Raw genomic sequence first — 22523 nt, 5'->3', positions numbered from 1 at the left:
TTTGTGGGATTTTTAAAAGTGAACCCGAGGGTATGACGGACCACACGGCTTACCCCGCAGACGATGCGCTCATCATATGAGGTGTTACATCTTCTGGCATTATTCAAACCTGCAAATGGAACTAGGTGAGCGAGAAAGGAGGGGGGAAAATAAAAATGACTGCATCTATCAATTTGAGTAAGTGATGAGAAGATAATTTCAAGGGCAGACAGAGAGAATCATTATGGTTTCTGCTCAGCCAACCTGAAAGTTAATCCAAATCTCCCAGGGCGAAGTCCCCGGCAGACATCTGATGTGGTGTCTGAGCCCCCCCCCATCCCCTCCGACTGTATTTGTGGCAGTCAGGAAGAAAATAAATTTTTATGCCTCCACCCCTGCATTTCATGGTGATAATCTATAAAGCACCATTAAAAATACTCCTTTCTCTCAGAGAAAAATCAAGACTTGTGATTATCGTCATATTGACCGGGGGGGGGAGTAAGGAGAACAAAGTTAAGACAAGTACACACACACACACATATACACACAAGCAGAGATATAGTATGCTCTCTCTAACTTCAGTTATTCCTCTCCAATGCAAGCAATAAGGAGCAGTACACGATTTCTAAACACGGCACCCGGGGCAAGATACTGACAGTGGCATGTAATTTTAATAGCGCCTTGTTAGGAAGGCCAGACTTTCATACATTTGTCTTCGCTGGATAAGTGTTGTTGCAGCTTTGGTGAGTAAACACTCTCCACCTGAGGTGAGACACATAGCTGTCTCATAAAAACAATAAGATAGAAAAAACAAAGTAGGAACTTTTTTCTCTTCCCTGGGAATCACGCTGTGACCCAGCGATCGTTAACGGGCATTAAAGGCGCATTCGTTATCGTAGAGTGGCCTCAGAGTAACGCTGCCACCGCTGGTTTCCTGGGACACCAACCCCACAGTGGTATGGGATGATGCCTCCAACAGCCGCTGGCTGATTATCTCCCTCCCCGTGGAACTCATTATCTGCAACCTGTAATGTCAGTCAGTTCCTTCCCTGCTCAAACAGACCTCTTGAACTAGAATGTGTAGAATGTGGAATTCCTCAGGAAAGCATTTTCCTTAATATCTTAAGGAGCAAGACTGCAACCCTCCGTGTGTCAGATCTTTGAGTTCATAGTGTCTTGGGTTTGGTGGTGGTATAGCATGCACCTTCAGAATAACACAGCCTTTAATACTTCTGCACATCCTCTTGCCTTTTATAGAGACTGCTTCCCACAGGTCACAGCTTTCGCCTCATTGGATAAGCCCATGTGTACACTAAACCAATCAATTTCCTTCAGAGAAGCTGTGGACAGCTGTTGTTGATTGGCTGCAGCTCTGGAGGGAAGTCGGGCCTAATTCTTCCAGTGATGGTGTGAAAAAAGCAGGAGCGGGGGCGTAGGAGGAGGGAGGATGGGAGTCAGAATGGTTCATCCCAGGCGAGACAGTGATGGGTTCTGCACCGTGGAGGCATGACATGCATTTATTCATGACATCAGTGCACCACACCCCAGTAGGGGGACAATGCCACAGGAAAAATAATATTTTCTCCGGAAAGTTTTACACCTCTTAGGTCTTTCAGCTGAACAGCAAAGACAGCTGTCACGTCGGGGATCGATCAGTTTCAGTAATGCTTTGTGTATTTTTAGCTGTTTTTTTCTCCCCACACTAAAATAATGACAAAGAAAAATATTTTACAACCATACGCAATCTGGGATCATTTTGCTTAAACGTTCTATTTCTCAACCAATATCACTGTCTCGACACATTTACCATAAAGAGCTTATTGAATGGAAATGAATTCCCTGACAGGTGCATTGAAATTGGTGCCATACCAACCTGTAGAAAATTGGTTTTGGCCTTAAAATGCACCCTTTTTCCTGCCATCTCAGATAGTATTTCCTGTTCTCTGTCAGTCAAGCTTCCTGTTTTTTTCCCCTCTCTTCACTATTGTTTTACAGACTTTATCCAACATCCTTAACTCAGTTTTTCTTTTAGATTTTCAAATTCCAGCATGTGAGAATCTGATTTTAACTGAGAAATGTTCTTTTTGGTCGCAGAGACACGGATACGATGCTCCCTCGTCTATTTAGTCCGGGAGATGAGGCGTTCATATTTCCCAATAAGAATTTCAAATTTAAATCCATCTGATCGCAGAGCCGTTTCCAGTTGAAAGAGCTTGGATCTGCATTTGTGGATGGTACAGTGATCTGTGATTTCCATCACAGAATCGTTTTTAATACATTGAAGCCAAAAGATTGACTATCCAAAGACCATTCTCTGACCCTTTTGATATTATGATCTATGATATTCTATGTTGTAGATTACACATTAAAAGTCTTGCACGGTAAATTATCATTCTGAAACTTCTCCATAATTTGTAGATGCAGTTCTTTTGCAGATTGGTGAACCTCTGCCTCTCTAAGATGCTCTTTGTACACCCAGTCATGTTAGCGATGTGCTGCCAATGAACCTAATTAGTCGTAAAATGTTCCTCCAGCTGTTCCCTTTTAGCAGCACTTACTTTTTTTAGCCTCTTATTGACCCAATATTGCCATCATCAAATCCAAAATGAGCTAATACTCTTCACGGAACAGTAAAATGTTTCCGTTTACAACACTTGATGTTTTTTGTGTTTTATTGTGAATAAAATCTGGGTTTATGAGATTTTTTGGGATTGTTGCGTTCGGTTTTTATTTACATATTTTTTATACATGTTTTTATTGAGGCTGTACATCTCAGTGAATGGCTGAGGCTTGTTTCTCTGCCTCCAAACTACCAACTATGAGATTTAAAGCAACTGTTGAACTAAACACACGTGCCTGTCTGTGTGGGAGAGTCTGCATATCTATTTACAATCAAAAAGTTTCCCTGTGTGTTTTGTATATTTACAAGAAAGAAAAAAAAGAAAACAAAACCCACAATCCATTCATTTATTCTGCACTAATTATTCATATTTAAGAAGAACAGGATACACACAAACACCCGTGCATGTGTGTGTTTATGGTCTTTATGTTTATGCGTGTGCCTGTATATCAGGGAACAGCTTGGCTTTTCCATATTTCAAGCAGCCTGTGCAATACAAAGGACAAGGCCCAGCCCAACATGATTGCCTTTAATGTTTCGCATAAATCACTGAGTTGTGCGTGCGTGTATGTTTGGAGGGGAGGGGAGTTTCCGTGCACACTCGGAGGAACAATTCAAACCCATGACACCCCTGATTAAAGCCTCTCATTACAACACAAATAAACAGTCTAAACACATTCATACATCCATTTGTTAAAGTGTATGAGCGCAGCGAGGAGGGAGTTTCTGAAGGACAATTTACACAGAGGCACTTGAGCAGCTTGGAGGGAAGTTCAGGTATTGAATTGAGGCTTTGAATGCGTGTAGTTGTGTGTAGCTTCTGATCATATTTCCCTGTGATGATGTTCTGTTTGATTTATTATTTTCATTGCTCATCTTGCAGAGTTTCTTTCTCTTGTGGTGCACAAAAAAAGAAACATATAATTACTAAGAGCCATAAATTGTAGATGAGAGACAAAAAGTTCACATACAATCACATTTGATTTTCAATGTGTAGCCCACCTGACCCCTGAAGGTGTGCTGTGGTATGTAAGTGGTTCTGTGAGCTGTGAGGTGGGGCCTCCTTTGATCAGACTTGTTTGTCCGGCATGTCGGACAGATGCGTGATTAGATTGAGATCTGGGGAATTTGGAGGCAGAGCCAACACCTCAAACTCTTTGTTGTGCTCCTCAAACCATTCCTGAACCATTTTTGCTTTGAAGCAGGTTGGTATGTGGCAAAGTAACATCTACATGGATGGTAGGACCCAGGTTTTCGCAGCAGGACCTTAACCAAAACATCACACTGCCTCCATCGGCTTGCTTTCTTCCCATAGTGCATCCTGAGGCCAGGTGCTCCCCAGGTAAGCGACACACGTGCACCCTGACCCAAACCTCTAGCCATCACAGTGTAAATGGCAAATGGTTCTTATATAGCACTTTTCTACTCTGAGCACTCAAAGCACTTTATACAACTAATTCATTCACCCAATCACACCCATTCACACAAGCACGTTTTTTCTAAGTTGTTAAGTGCTTACTAACTAACATTCATACACATTCACACTCCGATGGGGTTAGTATCTTGCCCAAAGATATTTGGCATGCAGACTGGAGGAGCCTGGGATCGAACCACCAACATTCCGGTTAGTAGCTGACGTGCTCTACCACCTGTAGCTATAGCCACCCCTGTAGCTCAGTTGGCTTTGAGGAAAAAAATGTTCACTTGCTCCCTAAAATATCCCACCCACTAACAGGTGCCCTGATGAACAGATAATCTGTGTTATTTGCTTCCCCTCACAGTGCTCATAATGCTGTGCCTGACCGCAGTATGCTGTCCATACACCCTCACCCAGGGATACAGTGATGGAGGAGGAGAGGGTTTTATCAGCAGAGGAGCTACAGTAGGTGGCTCAGGCTGTGACCTAGATACAGTACAGCCTGCTGCATTCCTAATGGGCCATTTTGATCACTGCCACTGTCTGCGTCCTCAGCCAGGCTTCTGCTGCATGCCTCCAACACAAACCCTCGACATTAGGCAAACACAACACCCAAAGTCTGCTCAGCTCTTTTAATGACGGAAGCTTCAACCGCAGATGTCAAGACTGAATTTTTTGGAATAGCGCTGCAAACTACCGCAGATGTGCACAAACTAATGAGAACTGGAGATTTCTGCTGATTGTTGGTTTGGCGACTGGAGTTACAGCTGCTTTCACCTCCTATGACTTACACCGATTAGAACGTGTAGGTGACGGGGGGAAAAACAGCTTATGATTATTGTCATGATAGAAGATTATCTCAAATTAATTGTATTCATCAGGCCTTTTGTCTTCCCTGCTTTGATTATCCCCGCTTCTCGCAATTGTTTGCCAACTCATTTACATGCCGATGAGTCTGCAGACAGATGTATTCGGTGACGCTCAAATGTCTGATTTGCGAGACCCTCGCCTGAAGGACGGGCAAAGGAGAGAAGTGAGACAGGTTGTCTGCCTTGTAAACGTTAGACTTTGAAATGCATGCATGGATGCACGGCGGCTCAAGCGCTGCATTTTCAGCCAGTTGGGGGAAGGAGACAGCAAAAACCGCTGATCCGTGATATACATCGCTCCCAGCATTCAGAGGGAGACGGGAGAGGTCTTTCTGTCAATGCCACAATGAATCTCCAGGGCAGGTTGAAGGAGGAGGGAAGAAGGGAGGGATGTGTGAGGATACACAGAATTTTTTTTAAAAAAAAAAAAAGAGTGAGGGAGTGACAGTAATGGTAAATAAAGTGAGGATAAGCAAGCGAGGAATCCTGAGGAATCTCAGGGATAGTGACTGCACATCACGAGCAAGGTTAGATAAATAACCCTGGACACTCCTCTTCTACAGCTGAATGAGGCTGATGGTAAAAACACTGCGAAGGACAGAACCGTGACCCTTACAAAAAAGCTGCATGTAGCATTTTTGAAGTGAGAAATCGTTATGAAAACAAACAAATTAGACATGCTTAATAGGATCAGATATGCCTCTACTGCCCACGTACTGTATGTGTTTTAAGTTGTCAAAGTTTGCCAAAACTCTAATCCAGTTTTCAAACTACATTCACAAAACTTCAGTGTAGTCGGGCAAAACCAGACGTTTTACGTGTGCTCACAACCAGTTTATAAAATGCTACTGAACATTCATTACACAGTACATCAAGAAAAGGCCAGTGCACATTGTTCAGAGCACGTAGCTTTCATGAGTAAACAGTATGACAAATGCACTCTCAGACTCTTTGTTTTTTCTACGTTTCATATGGTCTGCGGTTACATGGAATTACACAGGACTCTATGCAGGTGTCCTCCGCTGCCTCTCACATTACATCTGTTTATTGCTGCCCCATTCCTGACTGGCTGTGCACTCTGGACTTATAATGGTTAATTACATCACTGGCAACAAGTATGACCAATTAAAAGCTTTAGAAATGACATTGTTGGGATTAAATAATTTGCAGTGCCTCAATAATGCTATGCTTTTTATTAACAATAAGTGTTATTAAGTTATATAGTGTAGTATTAAGTGGACACAGCCCTAAAAAATAAAGGCATGAGACCATGTGTCCTCTCGCTCACGCCTGCCTGGGAAAATGTAGATGTAGCCGAACTTCAGACTTTGGAAAAACGTCTTATTCAGCCACAGATATAACGTTGCTTGTACTCAATTAGCTCTGAAGGGCCTTGAACCTGACACAATGTGGATCTGCAGGTGAAAATATTACCTGGCCTTTATCTGCTGCTGTGGATCGTTTCATCCATCATCACATACTCTCCACATCCTCCCTCTCTCTCTCCAACTCACATTCATAGCTTTGCACTCTCCACCTCCCCCACTCACAAAGTAATGGTTGGCATGTGGGGCGGGTTGATGGGGCGCTCACATATGTTTGTATGGCAGTGAGAGTCCAATTAAGATTCCTTCATGAAAAACACAGGGAGGAATGAAATCAATCAATCCAGCTATGAAAGGAATCTGCATCTCCCTGACACGCTTACTGAAGAATTTTTTTAAAAAATGATCAGAGAAAAAGAGAAAAAAATAACAGACAATTTCACTCGACATGCTGAACGCATGTAGAGACGCTGCCAGAACAAGAGGAATATGGTTCCTGGCTTTACCTGGCTGCCTTTGATGGAAATCAAAAGTGTAATCCAGCATCGATTGATTTTACCTTTGTAATTCAAAAGCTATTTTCCCAGCTCTTCTATTTTTTTTCTCCGTTGTCTTCACTGTGATCGACCTGTCCCCACTACCCATCTTCTCACTCATATGTTAAGGTGTGAGCGCAAATCAGCAGGTGGAAACTCAGTGAATGGGAAAGGTCATTTCAGCCGAAGGCCTCAGTTTCATTACATGCTAAGCCTGGTGGATGGGTGAGGAGACTAGCAATGAATGCAACTGTAGCAGGCAGCCCACTTAATTTGCATAGGACACGGGGGGGGGAGACCTCTGTCTCCATAATATCAAGCATGCCTTGCATTTCTAATTCAACGTATGCGTTATCTTTTTCCCTTCTCCTATAGACCAGAGACATATATTAATATGGTTTATTAAAGGAGATATTAGCGATTCATTTGTACTATTTAGAAAAACACAAAATGGGATTGTGCCTTTCTCAGATCCACATTCATGTTCTTAACGCTTTCTCATTATTTTTAAATCTGCCTGTCCTCTGAGATTCCAGTTGCATTGAACAGCCTTTCTCTGATTGATCAAAGGAGGAGAAAAAAATAACATCAAAGTGTCTCAAAGTGTGAAAAACAAGAAAATCAAGTGTGAGAGGCAGAGAGAGAGAGAGGGAGGAAGTTAAGAAACATGAAGCGGGTTCTTTGAGAACATCAGAGAGCTGAGCGGTAGGGAGGAGAGGAGGGGAGAGAAGGGAAGAGGACAGGAGAAGAGAAGAGAAGAGAAGAGAAGAGAAGAGAAGAGAAGAGAAGAGAAGAGAAGAGAAGAGAAGAGAAGAGAAGAGAAGAGGAGTCTCGCATGTCCATTGATGCATCTGGTTGAGATTCCGCTGGGGTTGGATCATTAGTAGTCATAGGCCTGGTAGAATATGGAGGGGTGCGCTGCTACACTTAATTTGAGCTCTTTAATAACACACTTTATGAATTCAGTCATGTTTGCAGCCCTCTGCAGGAGACACAGTGTGAGAGACATCGGTGGATCTCATTTCAGGCCGACAAGATTTCAGATTCAATTAACTCCATCATGCAACACCACCTCCCACACACACAGACACACACACACACACACACACACACACACACACAGACACACACACACTCACACACACACACACACACACACACACACACACACACACACACACAGACTCCTCACCACTCTCCCCATTCTTCAAGGTCTATCTTGCAGCGCTGCATGATCATTCTAAACCTAATTACTTCAGGGCTGTCTGATGGAGGTCTAGCGCTGCCCAATCACATTTGCATCGAGTGGCCAATAGCAGAGGAAGTGCAACCGGACAACCGCTGTCCCCCCACCACTCCCACCCCCGCCGGTTATTAAAGTTCACCACTCCTCCCTCCATCCTTATTCCCATCCTCCACATTTCTAAATGTTTCAACCCTCCAGAAAAAAACAGAGGCATTCAGGGTTTGATACAAGATGCAAAGCAACGTTCACCTGTAACCCTTGTGTTGTCCTCGAGTCAAAAATGACCCCTAGGTGTATGGGAATCTCGAGGACAACACAAGGGTTTTGAACTGTCAGGCACAAGAGTTTTGTTTTTTCACCCTTTCCTTCTCGTGTCAGTGCATTGTGTGACAGTGGTGCTAATGTTCAGTGGGAGACTGTTGGTAGCTGTTTGGTCTCCTGCTGGGCCTCTTTGGTAACATGACTGGCAGGAGAGTAATGGGATGTCACACTCAGAGTGCATATTATATCAATCTATCTATCTATATATATATATATATATATATATATATATACACACCTTTAAAGTTAGGGCATCACGTACTGACTTGTGAAGGGAGGGAGTTTTGTAAAAAGGTGTTCTCCGCCTGAGAAGTTGAAAAGGCCGACCTGCTCTCTCTGTAGCGCCCTCAGTGACATGATATTTCTTTTAGCCGAGCAACCATTTGAAGGTGATATTGAGGCATGACTTTGCACTTGGCAAAGCTGACAAGTTCAGCATTAAGTCCCCTCTGAAATATTTATCCATGACAGGAGAAATTTGTAGTTCCTTCCCTATCCTTCCCTTCCACTCAGAGGTAATATCCGGAAAGAAAAAAACCCCCAAAAAGACAAAACACTGGCCACTCATCACTATTCACAATCCAAGATAAGTTGCTTTTAACACAATTAGTTTTTCCCGCGTTAATATTTGTCACGTGGCTTCAGATGTCGCCGTTCTCGTGCTTAACGCTGCACCCCATCCTTCCCTTTAGCGGCTCAGCATCGACATTATGATGAGTTAGGCAGAGCAAAGGAAGAACAATTATCATTTTCTCTCAGATTACATTCAGCAGATGTCAAGGCCCACATGTGGAGGCGGCTAATTGCTGTCTCCAAATCAACTGTGGCATAATACTACAAGCATATGCGAGCATGTGTGTGTGTCTGTGTGGGGAAAATGAAGGTGCTGAGGGGTGTGTTAGCTTGAGAAAGTGTGTGTTCTTGTCTGTGTTGCTCCATTAGCTCTGTGTGTGTGTGTGCGTGTGTGTGTGTGTGTGTGCGTGCGTAAAAAAAAAGAAAAAAGTTAATGTGTATATCATGTCAGCGTACTAATGATCAAACTGGCTCACCCGCCATCAGCCGTTCACACCCACATGAGCTGAAAGGATCACACGGCATAAAGACACGAAACTGCATGGCAACACAGACTACCCACTCTCATGCCTCACAGAAGGCAATCATGGTCATACAGCATGGCATCCATATTCTCTGCATATTCACAAATGCAAACACACGGGCACCGCCCCCACGTGCCGAGAGTGCGCTCCTGTGCTACCTAAGAATAATAAAGATTGAGGGATGGAAAGCAACCCTCCGTTCCAGCTCCCGGTTCTCCCTCATCTCTGTCTGTGTAGCCTCGAGTGGGATTGCATTTATGGGGCGGAGCAGGCAGATGAGCTCCCTGGGGTGAGAATGGAAAGGGGTGGAGGGTGCATGGCTGTCATACTGAGCTCCAGTGTGGGATGGCTTAGCGAGACGCATGCCGCTGATCAGATTGGTGGATCGGTGGGGAGGATGGGTGGAGGGAAAAGAAAGAAAAAAAAAAAGGAGTAAGTGTGCATGGCTGAGGGAGCTCTGGGGAGGAAGGGTGCCACATCCCATTAACAGAGTCTTTTCATCTAACGTGCACAAGGCAAACGCACATTACACACATGCAAACGTGCAAATCTTACATGCACCTTGAAGAAGCTTGAGCATGCAAGCACGTGCACGAGCGCAGGCACGCATCGCCAAAGATCCCCGGTCTCCCCCCCCCAGGCAGACAGTAGCATGATGCCGTGACTGTCGCTCTGAAGTGCTCCCTTCTTCCCTCATTCTGCCTCTCCCGTTTCCTTTTCATCCGTCTTTCCCACTCTTCTTTGGTGCCCCAGTTCACTCCAGTGCACACGCTCCTTCTCTCGTTCCACCCTAACCCACCCCACCCCCACCTTTCTCTGCTCCCCATTTCCCATCCCAGCTTTTTTTTTTTTTTTGCAACCCTCACCCCAGTGATAATGCTAGCCTACGTTTTTAAATAGTCTGTTGCATTTCAAAACAACAAAAAACTGTTAACTGAATTGCAATAAGAGAGGGTTGAATACACAGAAATACATTTTCACAGGCACACCCACACTAATAATGCCTACTGTCTAAATTAATATATATACATATACAATGTAAAAACAAAAAACACATTTTTTCCTCCTTTCCACCACAGTAATGGAGATGGGGCTTTGATGGAGGCGGTCAGTCAGTCACACGGCAGATAAACAGCACCTCATTAGGTACATCGAGGGGAATCTCCCAGGCTGGCCCAGACATCATTGTCTGCTAGCATGCTAACAGAGCCGTGGGCAACGCTTCCAACATCTAAACAAAACTGATAGGAGTGGAAAGTAATGATCACATGTTATCCACTAGAAAGGACATGAATAATCACATACAATGGTTTTGGGGGGTGGATGATGCGTTCCCCTGTGCTCTTCCCTATATGATGCATCAGTGGACAAGCTATGCATGCGTCCAGCAGACATTCAAGAAATAACAGCGATGTCAAACTGCCTGGGGCTTGTTTTTTGTTCTGTGGAAGCATGCATAGATGCATACTGCTATCCATTCATGAGATTATGGGCTATCCATTACTGGATGTTACAGGACTGTATACCAGGAAGCCTCCCAGCCTACAGTCTGTACAGTATGAAGGGCTTGGAAGCCAAGGCTGTGCACTGCAGTGGGGTTTTTTTCTTGCTTTGAGCTTTAGGCAGTCAATTTTCTTTCCATCACCCTCTTGCACACGTTCAGCCATTCTTGCACTTGCTGTATTTATCTCCCACTCTTCCCCCTCCTCTCCCACCCTATATTAGGCCATCTTCCTTCCCCCTGGCTCCAATGTTAATGCACTTCCAATCAGGCTGTCCATTAAGTGGACGTGCGCTACACGTTCATCAGGCCGTCCAAAGTCCTGCATGCAAATGAGCTCAAATTGCATCGCACTGCAAACTCCTTGAAATCTCCTTAGAGGGAGTGCTATAACATGCATCTGTGAGAAATGCAGGAAAAAGTGGCTGCCTGGCTATCCATTTTATGCAGATGAAAACCGCCGAGACAAGCAGCACAAAGGATTAACCCAACGAGGATGTCTCCACGATGCAGCGATTTAATGGCGAGACACTCGCACGTGAAGCTCGCTAATATAAATTCTGTGGCACGCAAGCCCGGGTGTTCGAGTAACTGTCAGCCAAACCTTTTTGTCATGCAAAGTTAAACTTTTCACTCTGAAATCAGGGAAAACTTTTGGAACTGCTAAAAGTGAGACACACAATAGTTAGATCTTTTTCGCTTTCTTTCCCTCTCCTCCCTTTTGACTGCTAGGCATTTCACATCACTCCAGACTGTTCTTTATAGAAAGAGTTTGCTGTTGTATCCAGTGGGACTCGTTCATTCTCACCTCAACTCTTTGCCATTTCTAACTTTCTGAAACGATGATGTTTTCGAACGAGGAAGAACAGGGAGGGGATAGAAGAGGACATTGTTGATGTGCAGGTCTGAGAGCTTTAAATAGAAAATGCAGTTCGAGGTAGAGAAGTAGCAAATAGACGACGAGGTTTCGGAGTCATGGAGTCGCGGTTTTAATATTCAGGAGGCAGGGGGGCTGGCGTTAAATGCACAGAGCATGGGGGGAGTGTCAGCGAGGCCTGTCGCGTGCCAACTCTTAAGTGGCTGTGGCACTCAAAGATAATGAAGAACGATGATGAGGCCAAGGAGGGCATGCCAAGGGCCAACATGCACTTCAAAAAAAAATAAAAAATCACCCAGAAGACACCTATCAAGCCAAGCACACAGCCACTCATAAAGGTTTGCCAACGGTGCTGATTGCATGTCATTGTGTCAAACCCGTGGCTCAAATTTCACCTGTCAATTTGGATTGCAGTTCGCTTTTTTCTCTGTCCTCCCACGAAGACTTACGCGTCCACGACACTGGGACGCACGAGCTTTTCACACTACATTACGCAATAAGAGGCGGGTAAGTAAATAAATCAGAAAAGTAAAAATAATGGGAGATAAGACAGCTTCCTACATTCCTCAATCATCACCTCAAAGCACACTTGTCATCTTTATTGTTCATTACTGAGGCGTGCGCCGTGATATGCTAACTAATCCCATTAAAGCAATCCACATGAAAACGACTCACGGCACGATAACAGCCCGCACCGCCTCCGCCGTTAATTTATGCCATATTTAAATGTGCGTGGAGTTGAAATAATTAACGTGACTCCTAATTTTGCTTGTGGCAGACAGACGTGCTCGGTAGAAACCACCACGGGATGTTTATTTTCCATCAACTTCCCTTTGCGTGTTTCTCCTCACACTGTCCAACTGCATTGTCCACAGTTCAAAGTGACTGTCTTCTCAGGATGAAGAACTCTGCCAGGGAAACTATTTCCCAGACTGGGAGAGGAACCTCACAGCCCACAACATCTCCCAGCCTCTAAGTTATTAGGCGGCATGATGTGGTAATGACAACACTGAAGGACCTACAGCAGTTGTGATGAGTGCTAATTAAATTACTTTTGCTTCAAATAGTTTTGGGTTTTTTTATACCGATGAATATCTGTAGATGTTAAGAACAAAATCATACCACCCCAGACAGCCAGACGGTCTCCCCAGACAGCCTGCTCCTGAAATCTCGCTACCGCATGATGAGGCGGCCGCTGAGAACACCAGCCACGGGCAACAACTAACTCCGACCTGCAGTCGATTTTATCGTCTTTTATTCTCAAAGCCAACCCCCCCCCCCCCGTTAGCTCCGGCATGAGCACAGAACATTTTCCTCTGGTTCACAAATGATGAGTGTGTTTGGATAGGAGGCACACGTGCACGGGATTATGAATAAAACATGGCGCCCTTATTAAAAATAATCTGGCTCAAAAGTGCCAGAGGCCCTTGAGGTCGATAACTCTCCTCCCCTTGCAGGGTTCAAGGAGAGGGGTCCCTGATTAGCGCCGGCAACATCCACAGAATGCATTCAAATTCCGTATGATCCAGTGGCGGATGTGGTGAGTGGAATTAAATAAAGCAGATAGTGATTAATGCTCGTGGCAGTGGACGGTGGAGCTGTTTAGGGGTTTGAGCTGAGCTCCGTCTGGTTCCTACCTGAACAAGCCCTTCAGCACGCCTTTCTTGGATTTATTCTTGTCCTTGTCTTTTTCTTTCTCCCTTTCTGGCTTCTTCTTCTCCTTCACCCCAGACTTCTCCTGATCTTTCTGTCTGTCGTCTCTGCCATTCAGCCAGGGGCCCGAAGTCAGGTCACCGCTGGTGGACATGGACTCTTGACCCGATCGGGAGCTTGTGTCATCATCCACTGGAGTGAAAAGATAAAAGCAACAAGGAGTGGGAGTTAAATGCCGGAAACATTCATGCAAACACAGAAAGACAAAGACAAAGAAAAAGAAAAAGTTATTAAACTTTGACTTGATTCCCCACAGATCACCGGTGTCATAATTGAAATAAGTACTCAACAACACTGCTTTTTCTTTTATTGTGAAAAAGCATCACTTTGGTTTTTTTCCTCTTAGTAACATCAGAGGAACTATAAAAAAACTAAAACTGTGTCCCACAAGGTATAACAGCTTTGAATAAAACACACTGAATACATTTGCCTCATTAGAGCAGAATATATTTACATTGTAGACTAGTTGGGACTAGTGTTGGGGCTGAACACATTTTTACTTTAGCTGAAAGCCTCAAGTTATTTCGTCTGTGTACATTTCTCAAAGATCACAAGAGAACTTCATTTTGCCAACCCCCACAAAAAAAAAAAACACTTGTGAAAACAGAGCGCGCTGCGATGTCTCATGAATCTGCTTCTTAATTACATTTGAACTCATTTCAGCCCAGACATCAAACTGAAACCACACTCCTTAGGTGATGCAAGGTTGATTAAACTCAAAGTTTCCATCACACCTAATCAGAGCCGATGTGCAAAAATGTAATTAATCTGTCAGTAATTATACATTTAAATCATCTCGAAAAAGGCTCCCGGGGATCTTAATTGCAAATACGGTGTGCTCCGCGGTCGGCGTCGCTCCTGTCAGCGCTCCATCTCTGGCGCGGAGACATGAGGTAGATGTCCTTCAGATTACAACTTATTACAGTCTTGCGCGTCGTTGTCCAACTTCTTCCTTTGATGGAGGAGCGAAAAGCGCTTATCGCAGGGAGAGAAGGGGAAGGGGGTGGAGGGGGGGTGCGTGATGGATTTTTGGAATACGGGATGAGGCAGACTGAGGAGAAGGAGGAGCGGCTGGATTCACATTTCAAGGATGAACAGTGGGGTTTGTTTTCTCTTGTGATCTGAGGAGCTATCAGCTATTTCTTTCAGCTGTCATCTCGGAGGAAATTACTGAAATGGAATCTGAGCGCGAGCCACTGTGTATAGCCGAAACAAGAGAACGAAGCGGGGCAGATTAAACCTGCACACTCTTACAATTCATCTCTGCACGGAGCCCCTCCCTCCCCTCCCCACCTCCCCAAATTCGGTCGCGGGCTCTGGATGGGCGCCGATTCTATCGCTCAATCTGGTGGCCCGCTTATCATCCACTTAAGAGTGAATAGCAGCTGTGAGCTGTATCTGGCTATTTAAATGACAGAGATTAGCAGTGGTGCTAATGCTGCTACTGCTTAGTGATGCCAAGCTGCAGATAACACCCAAAACAATGTAATCCAGAGCCTCCCAGAGAGCAGTTACAGCCATGAGTGCTTACGTATGTGTGCAAATGCATCCATGTGTGAATGTAGATATATCTGCATGCTTTTGCACCAAGGTTAATTTGTCTTATTGACTTAGCAGAAAGACTCATTTAAGGGGAAAGTGAAGGCTGATTTAAAAAGAAAAAAAGGCAATCAATTTTAAATATTAGAAAGTTGAGAGAAAGAAGCGAAAAATACACAAAAGCCTTTAATACCGGTTATCAAAAGGTGAGGCCGTCTGCAGCAATTTAATGGAGCTCAGAAGCAAAAGGCTGACGTCAGAGGTTCTGATGAAAGCGTCGGGACAGCGAAAGATCATTTCACAGAGACAGACGAGCAAGAAACATTTCGTCACCTTCATGAAAGTCTACAAGTGAACTTTCTTGCTTTAATAATCAAGGACGTCTAAGCCGGTCTGTCAGCAAAGGTTATGACAGACGTAAGTAAAATTGCCAGTCTTATTCTGGAAAAAAAAAAATGAAAGACGGGATTTTTGCACAGCACAGATGATTTTTTTTCCGTTTTCTTTTTTTTTTCTTTGCTCGAACCACGCAACACAAAGTAGCACAAGGGAAAGTGCATTTTTGCCCAGCGGGATATCTTGTGGGGACACATTTTCTTTAGGTGATGCCACATTCTTATTTTATGTAAATAAAAGTCTGGGAGCAGGGGAAGGCAGAGGCTTATCTGTCAACTTTGACTATTAACCTCGGTGACGAGCACAGACTGGCTGCTTTTATCTAAATTGAAAAACAGAGTTATTTGAATATCATGGGGAGAATGCAATATACAGCGGCAGGGGAAATCGGTTGCTTTCCCCATTTTTCTTTGCCGAGATAAGACTGTATTTAGTGGCTTGCCGACAGAGCTTATGAGAACAAAGCATTTCAGGCAAATAATTCCTTCTTTTTTCAAATGTCCCCCCAGCTCGTTTAATGGAATCCTTTAATGGTGAATGGAAATTTATATCGAGTGATTACTCTTGTGGTGTTGTGGTGTTATTACCTGCCGGAAAACGTAAGACGGCTGTCTCTCCGTATGCGCTGCATGTCTTTTTGTTATCAAACACTAAGTAGTGAAGGATACATGCCTTGAAAGAGAAGGTAGGGTGTCTTTCTAGTTCTTCTTTTTCTCTCTTCATATTTTAAATGAATTAAAGTAATTGTGGTTTTTAGGCCCTGCCAGGTACACAAGTAAACAAACAGATGGAAGAAATACCGGACAAAGTTCTGTCGTATATGTGCCAAAACCAAGAGGAGCAGACACATACATATAACCAGGGGTGCACATAAGTGGTCCACAGGTGCGCATTCGCTGTCAAAATAAAAGACGTGCACCAGATAAGAAGTTACAACGTTTGCGTACATAAGATTTTCTGGAGGAGGACAGACATTTGTTTAGAACTCTTGAAGATTTTGAAGAAGCAAGCTCCTTTAAGCAATGACTTTGGTGTTCCTCCACCTCCAAAGAAATGTCAGGCGTAGTCCGAACCGCAAAAGAAGCGCGTATTCTCAGAAAAGTGGTTGCAGGAGGTGAGCTGGCTTCAAACAAATGATGAACGCACAGAGATGTGGTGCAGAATATGCCGTGAAAATCCCACTCTAGAGGACAAAAACAGTGCCTTTATATGTACACGAACGTGCGTTGCAACTTCTTATCTGGTGGGCGTCTTTTATTTTGACAGCGAATGTGCACCTGCGGACCACTTATGTGCACCCCTGCATATAACATTATGACCACCTGCCTAATATTGTTGTTGGTCCCCCTTTTGCTGTTAATACAGCCATGACCCATCGAGGCATAGACTCCACTTGACCCCTAAAGGTGTGCTGTGGTATCTGCACCAAGATGTTAGCTGTGAGTTGTGAGGTGGGGCCTCCGTGGTTAGGACTTGTTTGTCCAGCACATCCCACAGATGCTTGATTGGATTGAGATCTGGAGAATTTGGAGGCCAAGTCAACACCTCAAACTCATTTTTGTGCTCCTCAAACCATTCCTGAATCTTTTATGCTTTGAGGCAGAGTGCATTATCCTGTATTTCCAAACTGTATTTCCATGAAAGGGTTACATGGCCTGCAACAATGTTTAGGTAGGTGCTACATGTCAAAGTAACATCCACATAGATGGCAGGACCCAAGGTTTCCCAGCAGAACATTGCCCAAAGAATTATACTGTTTCTTCGCACAGTGCATGATAAGCGATGCACACACACACACAGCTATCTGATGTAAAAGAAAATTTGACTCATCGGACCAGGGCACGCTCTTCTATTTCTACGTGGTCCAGATCTGATATATTCTGATATGCATATGTCCCTGTTGTTGGCACTTTCGTTGGCAGACAGGTATCAGCATGGGCACCCTCACTGGTCTGCACCTATGCAGCCCCATACGCAATAAACTGTGATGCACTGTCTATCCTGACACCTTTCTATCAGAACCAACATTAACATGTTGGAACAGTCCAAAGCAATTCCACACTATGTGAATAATCATAAGTCCATAACCTAGACACCTATTGCTGATGTGCTTTGTGCAGTGGATCTGTGAAAGTATCACTAAACTGGCCTACATTTATGTGTGATTCTGAACTGCTTTGTAATAACCTACTGATATCTTATATTGTTCATTATTTTAGCACCACAAACTTGGGCACAGTATTCTGCATCAACACTGAAATTCTACCTAAACGGCGTTTCAAACACTCACATGTGTCCACGCTGTTCTCCTCTTCTGGCGCAGTAACAGCAGGCTTCTCGTACGATTTGTCAATCGCAGCGCGGAAACTCTCATTGCAGCCTCGGCTCCTGACGATCCTCGAGCGCGACCTGCGAACATTGATCTCGCCATTCTGCACTGTCCCAGCAACAGCCGTCTGGAGGCTTTCCAAGGAGCTGGATTTTTTCAGGCCCAGGGAAGGCCCGACCTGCTGTTCTGCAGAACCTATGGAAAGATTAAATAAAGTCACTTAGACCTGGCATATGATTAGAACTCCTCTGAAAAAGAAAAAAAAAAGCTAAAAGCTGTCATTATGGTGAGTTACGAGAAGGTGCGAGTCTAGCAATTAACATGAAAAACAAATGATGCCATTGCCCGGCCAATGAAGTGTGTGAAATGAGAACAGAGTATTACATCTCCAGCGAGACATTTTCCTGTTGGGAATTATAATTCAACCTTTGTCTTTGTGTCTGCACAGTTAAATTAAGAGGCTGAAACATAATGCATATAAATGGGCCCGCTATCAAAGACACAAATGTAGCACAGCAGCGGAGTGATTATAGAGTAATGTTAAAATATAAGAAATTTCTAATACAGCATATTCACAAATTGCTGAGATGAACTGTATCTCTGAAAAAAAAGAAAAATTTTTCCATCAGCGGTTCTCACTTAATTTTCTTTTTTAACTCAATTTCTCCAAGAGAGATTAGATAAAACAAGGTGAGGGGAAAAAGACGAGGACATGTAGGCTGAACAGATTTTACATCCATTAATCTTCAGTGCAGGTCGTATTGCAGTGTTCAGAAGCACAAACAGCATCGCACAACTGTAGTACTTGGCTTCATTTCTAAGGCTTTCTGTGCAGTGACAGAGAGTAATATCATAAAGGATACATACGTTTAACAAGAGACACTCAGAGAGCGCAGACCTCCGCCAAGGGAGCTCACTCTCTTGGCGGTTATTTACTTTTAAAAGGATAGTACTGGATTTTCTATACATTCATTTACTCTTCTTCTCTTGAAATTTTATTTTAAGAAGTTTATAGCGCAGTTCACAAAAGCCCAACTGGTGACAATGGAAAGACTGTCACTGTAGGTATGGGCAGTAGCTGCCCAAGCACTTAAATACCTTTAACTATACTGTTAATGTCTAACTGTGACATCATCAACAAAATCAGATAAGAGCAGTATGATGGATGTTTGGTTTGATCAGACAAACATTATGTAGCAGGAGGTCATGTATAATAGGTGTTGATTTGTAAATAACTTGACATGAATAACAGTATGTTTCTAAATAACCAGGCACGTATCTCCACGATACTCTCTTTGGCAGATGTGAGATGTAAAAGTGAGGTCAGAGGTCAAATGTAACATAATATTTGAATGCAAACTATAATGTAATATTTAGAATCCCCATATATCATTCCCTATATATTATTTACAAACTATACAGCAAGAAATGCAGTTTTTACTGCAACACATGATACAAACGCTGGGACATTAGCTAGAGTTTCAAAATTATCAGAGATGCTAATGTAAATGGTATCAAACCTAAGGCAAAATATCTCCTTAAAAGGGCGTGGAGCTGATTGATACTGCGTGGTAAGCAGAGCAAATGTTAAACAGCCACCCTCTCTGATATTTGAGCCAGGCCCACACATCTGTAATTATTTTTCCAATGCTTGCCGGGGGTTTGTTTAGGGTATGTAAGTGGAGCGCGACTCAGGTATTGGTATTTCATTTTGCTGGGGAGCGTCCATCGGGTCCCTGGAGCTCTTACCTCACCCACCAGTTGTTAAACAAGCAACCCGGTTGACTTTTCCCGTCCCCTTTGTTGTGCTTTGATTCAGAATACAGTAAGACGCTGTCAAAATTAACAAGATGGATTTCTGACTATGTGCCAGTGAAGCCTTGTTGTGAGGCTATGCAGAGGAAGCAATCAGTAATAAGGATTAAGCTGTTAATTCAATTATTTTATTAGCCCCAAAGGCTCTCTGAGGGTGTAGCAAATGTCTGTGGACTCGGGGACAGAGTGGCATTGTGTCTTTATGACTCCCCCTGGACCACACATGTCACAAATAGTGTTTCCTCTGTGGCTTCAGGTGGTGTAAATAAATGTCTTCTGCAGCTCTTCCTGTTGGTTTTCAACAGCACATGTTGTTCTGTCGTCAGCCCCACTGAACAGAACACCCTGAGTTTATTTGTATGTGTGGGTCCCACGCAGGGACTCCCTAACAAGCACAGAAACAAAATTCACCAACTCGCACGTCTATACAATCAAGGATTTTCGACGTGTTTAAAGTGGCCTAAATGAGGCATATCCCACTGCTGCTGGGTGATCCCAGTGGATCTTTAGGCAAAGAAAATAAATCCCTCTAACACTTCCCCCCATGCAACCTCCAGACAGGATGAGTGTGTTAATGCACAAAAGTTGCAGAAGAACAAATAAGAGCTTAGGAAAAAGGGAACACTTTCCCTGCAGTGCAAAAATGCACACCCTGCAGCTACTTACAATCATTGTACCAATCATATTACAAACCTACAATGACTATCAACTACTTTTACTAGTACATACCATTTAAGCTACACAACTAAAGAAGATATTGCCAAAAGCATTCACTCACCCATCCAAATCATTGAATCATTGTCACTTCCACTGGCACAGGTATATAAAAACAAGCACCTACGCATGCAGACTGCTTCTACAAACATTCAGGAAAGAATAAGTCACTCTCAGGTGTTCAGTGAATTCCAGTACGGTACTGTGATAGGATGCGACTTGTGCAGCAAGTCCAGTTGTGAAATTTCCTCACTACTAAATGGTCTGTTAGTGGTATCATATCATAAAGTGGAAGCAACTGGGAATGACAACAACTCAGCTTTGCTCAAGACAGACAACAGTGTGTAGAGAGCTTCATGGAATGGGTTTCCATGGCCATGCAGCTGCATCCAAGCCTTATATCACCAAGTGCAATGCAAAGTGTTGGATGCACTCTTCCCTACTGGACTCCAGGAGTCCAGTGGGGAAGAGTGGAGACGTATTCTCTGCAGTGAAGAATCACGCTTCTCTGCCTGGCAATCCGATGGATGAGTCTGGGTTTGGAGGTTGCCATGAGAACAGCGTGAAGTTAAGTGTGGGGTTGTTTCAGGAGTTGGGCTCGGCTGTTTAAAGGTGAAAGGAACTATTAATGCTTCAGCATACCAAGACATTTTGGACAATTTCATGGTCACAATTTTGGGGGAACAGTTTGGGGATGGCCCCTTCATGCTCCAGCATGACTGTGCACCAGTGCACAAAGAAAGTTCCATAAAGACATGGATGAGCGAGCCTGGTGTGGAAGAACTTGACTGGGCTGCACAGACTCCTGATCTCAACAAGATAGAACACCTTTGAGAAGCATTTGAGCGGAGACTCTGAGCCAGGCCTTTGAATCCAACATTATTACAGACCTCAAAAATGCTCTTCTGGAAGAGTGGTCAAAAATTCCTATAAACACTCCAAACCCTTTTGGAGGTTGTTCCCAGAAGACTTGAGGCTGTTATAGCTGTAAAGGGTGGGTCAACATTACATTAAACCCTATGGATTAATAATGGGAGGTCACTGAAGTTCATATCCATGCGAAGGCAGACAAGTGAATACTTTTGTTAGTATAGCGTACTAGTTGCATGGGACTTGTTTTAAAAGGAGTAAGTTATGTTACATGTAGTATCTTTTGGGTCAAAGAGTCATCCCTGTTTCTGCTGCATTTGCTACCAATGAACCCTTAGTGAGAGTATGAGTGCTTCCCCCTCATCCGTAGCAGCTATAGATCTAAAGTCAGACAAGACACACAGGCTAAAAGCTCATCTGTTTGCCAATGGTGGCTTCCAAACCAGTGACCATACCATTTCTCCTCTCTCCTTGCCAAATTTAATGAAAGTGCTCAGTCCCATGAGAGCCTACACTCACTCAAGCATCAATCATATAATTTTGCATCCTACTTAGTGAGGAGATCTCATATGCCTGTCTTTTATGCTGCATAGGACAGTAAAATGAAACTTTACTGCGCGCTACAAATGTCTAGGAGGTCAAAAGTTCTGTGGTAGCAGCAGCCAAAGATTCATTTTACTTTTTAGTTTGTCAGTGGAGGTGGGTCCATTTTATTAGCATGACAAATATCAATGCCAGGAAAGCATAAACAGACTTACAAGACCAACTGAATGCAAGTAAAAAAAAAAAAAATCATCTAATTCGTTTGAAGAAGCAATTTCATCCTGCAAAGGACAAGAGAGGACGGCCTGAAGTAAAAAATTCATTATAAGAAAGCATAGGCACAGAAACAGCATGACAGAAAAATGATGGAGTGTTTCATCCTTTGAGGATAAAACTCAATCAATCCAGTACAAATGCCATGTAAAGTTGGATTTTTTTTGTTTTTTTGAGGCTTAAGCATTAAAGCCTGCCAACGACGGACACACAGATGCCAGGGTGCATGGCTGACACAATGGGATTGCAAGTTAGACCTGCACGGGATGCAACAGTTCAAGGGAACAAAAATGACATCTGCTGTACTCGGAAACAGGGAATTATCCTCCTGCTTGGTATTCCGCGCCGCAGTCCTGCTCGCCATTGTTTCTCGTCGGCGCGGCGGTTAACTGAGAAAAGCGCGGAGACAAAGAGAACGGGAGAGCGAGGCAAAGAGACGGTTTTTGCCCACCGACCCAACTGCCTCAAACCTGCCTTTGTTTTCATCAGAAGCAGCCCCGGCTCTCTCCTGGGAGGGTTTGACGGACAGCTCTCTGTGTGCCA

General features: G+C 43.8%; 1 protein-coding gene across 2 annotated transcripts in view; it reads right to left on the bottom strand.

The window, feature by feature from the left end:
• Positions 1-22523, bottom strand: part of LOC102299546 (partitioning defective 3 homolog) — a 308415-nt gene that overhangs the window by 90642 nt on the left and 195250 nt on the right. For both annotated transcript variants that reach the window (XM_042219256.1, XM_042219257.1), the window contains exons 17-18: positions 17727-17960; positions 13426-13633 (exon numbers count right to left, since the gene is read on the bottom strand). In XM_042219256.1, coding sequence (XP_042075190.1) covers positions 13426-13633; positions 17727-17960 — 442 coding nt within the window. The remainder of the gene's footprint in view (positions 1-13425; positions 13634-17726; positions 17961-22523) is intronic.

Source organism: Haplochromis burtoni, unplaced genomic scaffold (genome assembly GCF_018398535.1).
Source record: "Haplochromis burtoni strain Fernald_Lab_line unplaced genomic scaffold, NCSU_Asbu1 Contig_30, whole genome shotgun sequence".
Classification (NCBI taxonomy): Eukaryota; Metazoa; Chordata; class Actinopteri; order Cichliformes; family Cichlidae; genus Haplochromis; species Haplochromis burtoni.
The sequence above is the reverse complement of the archived record's forward strand: the minus strand, read 5'-3'. Positions and strand labels throughout refer to the sequence as shown.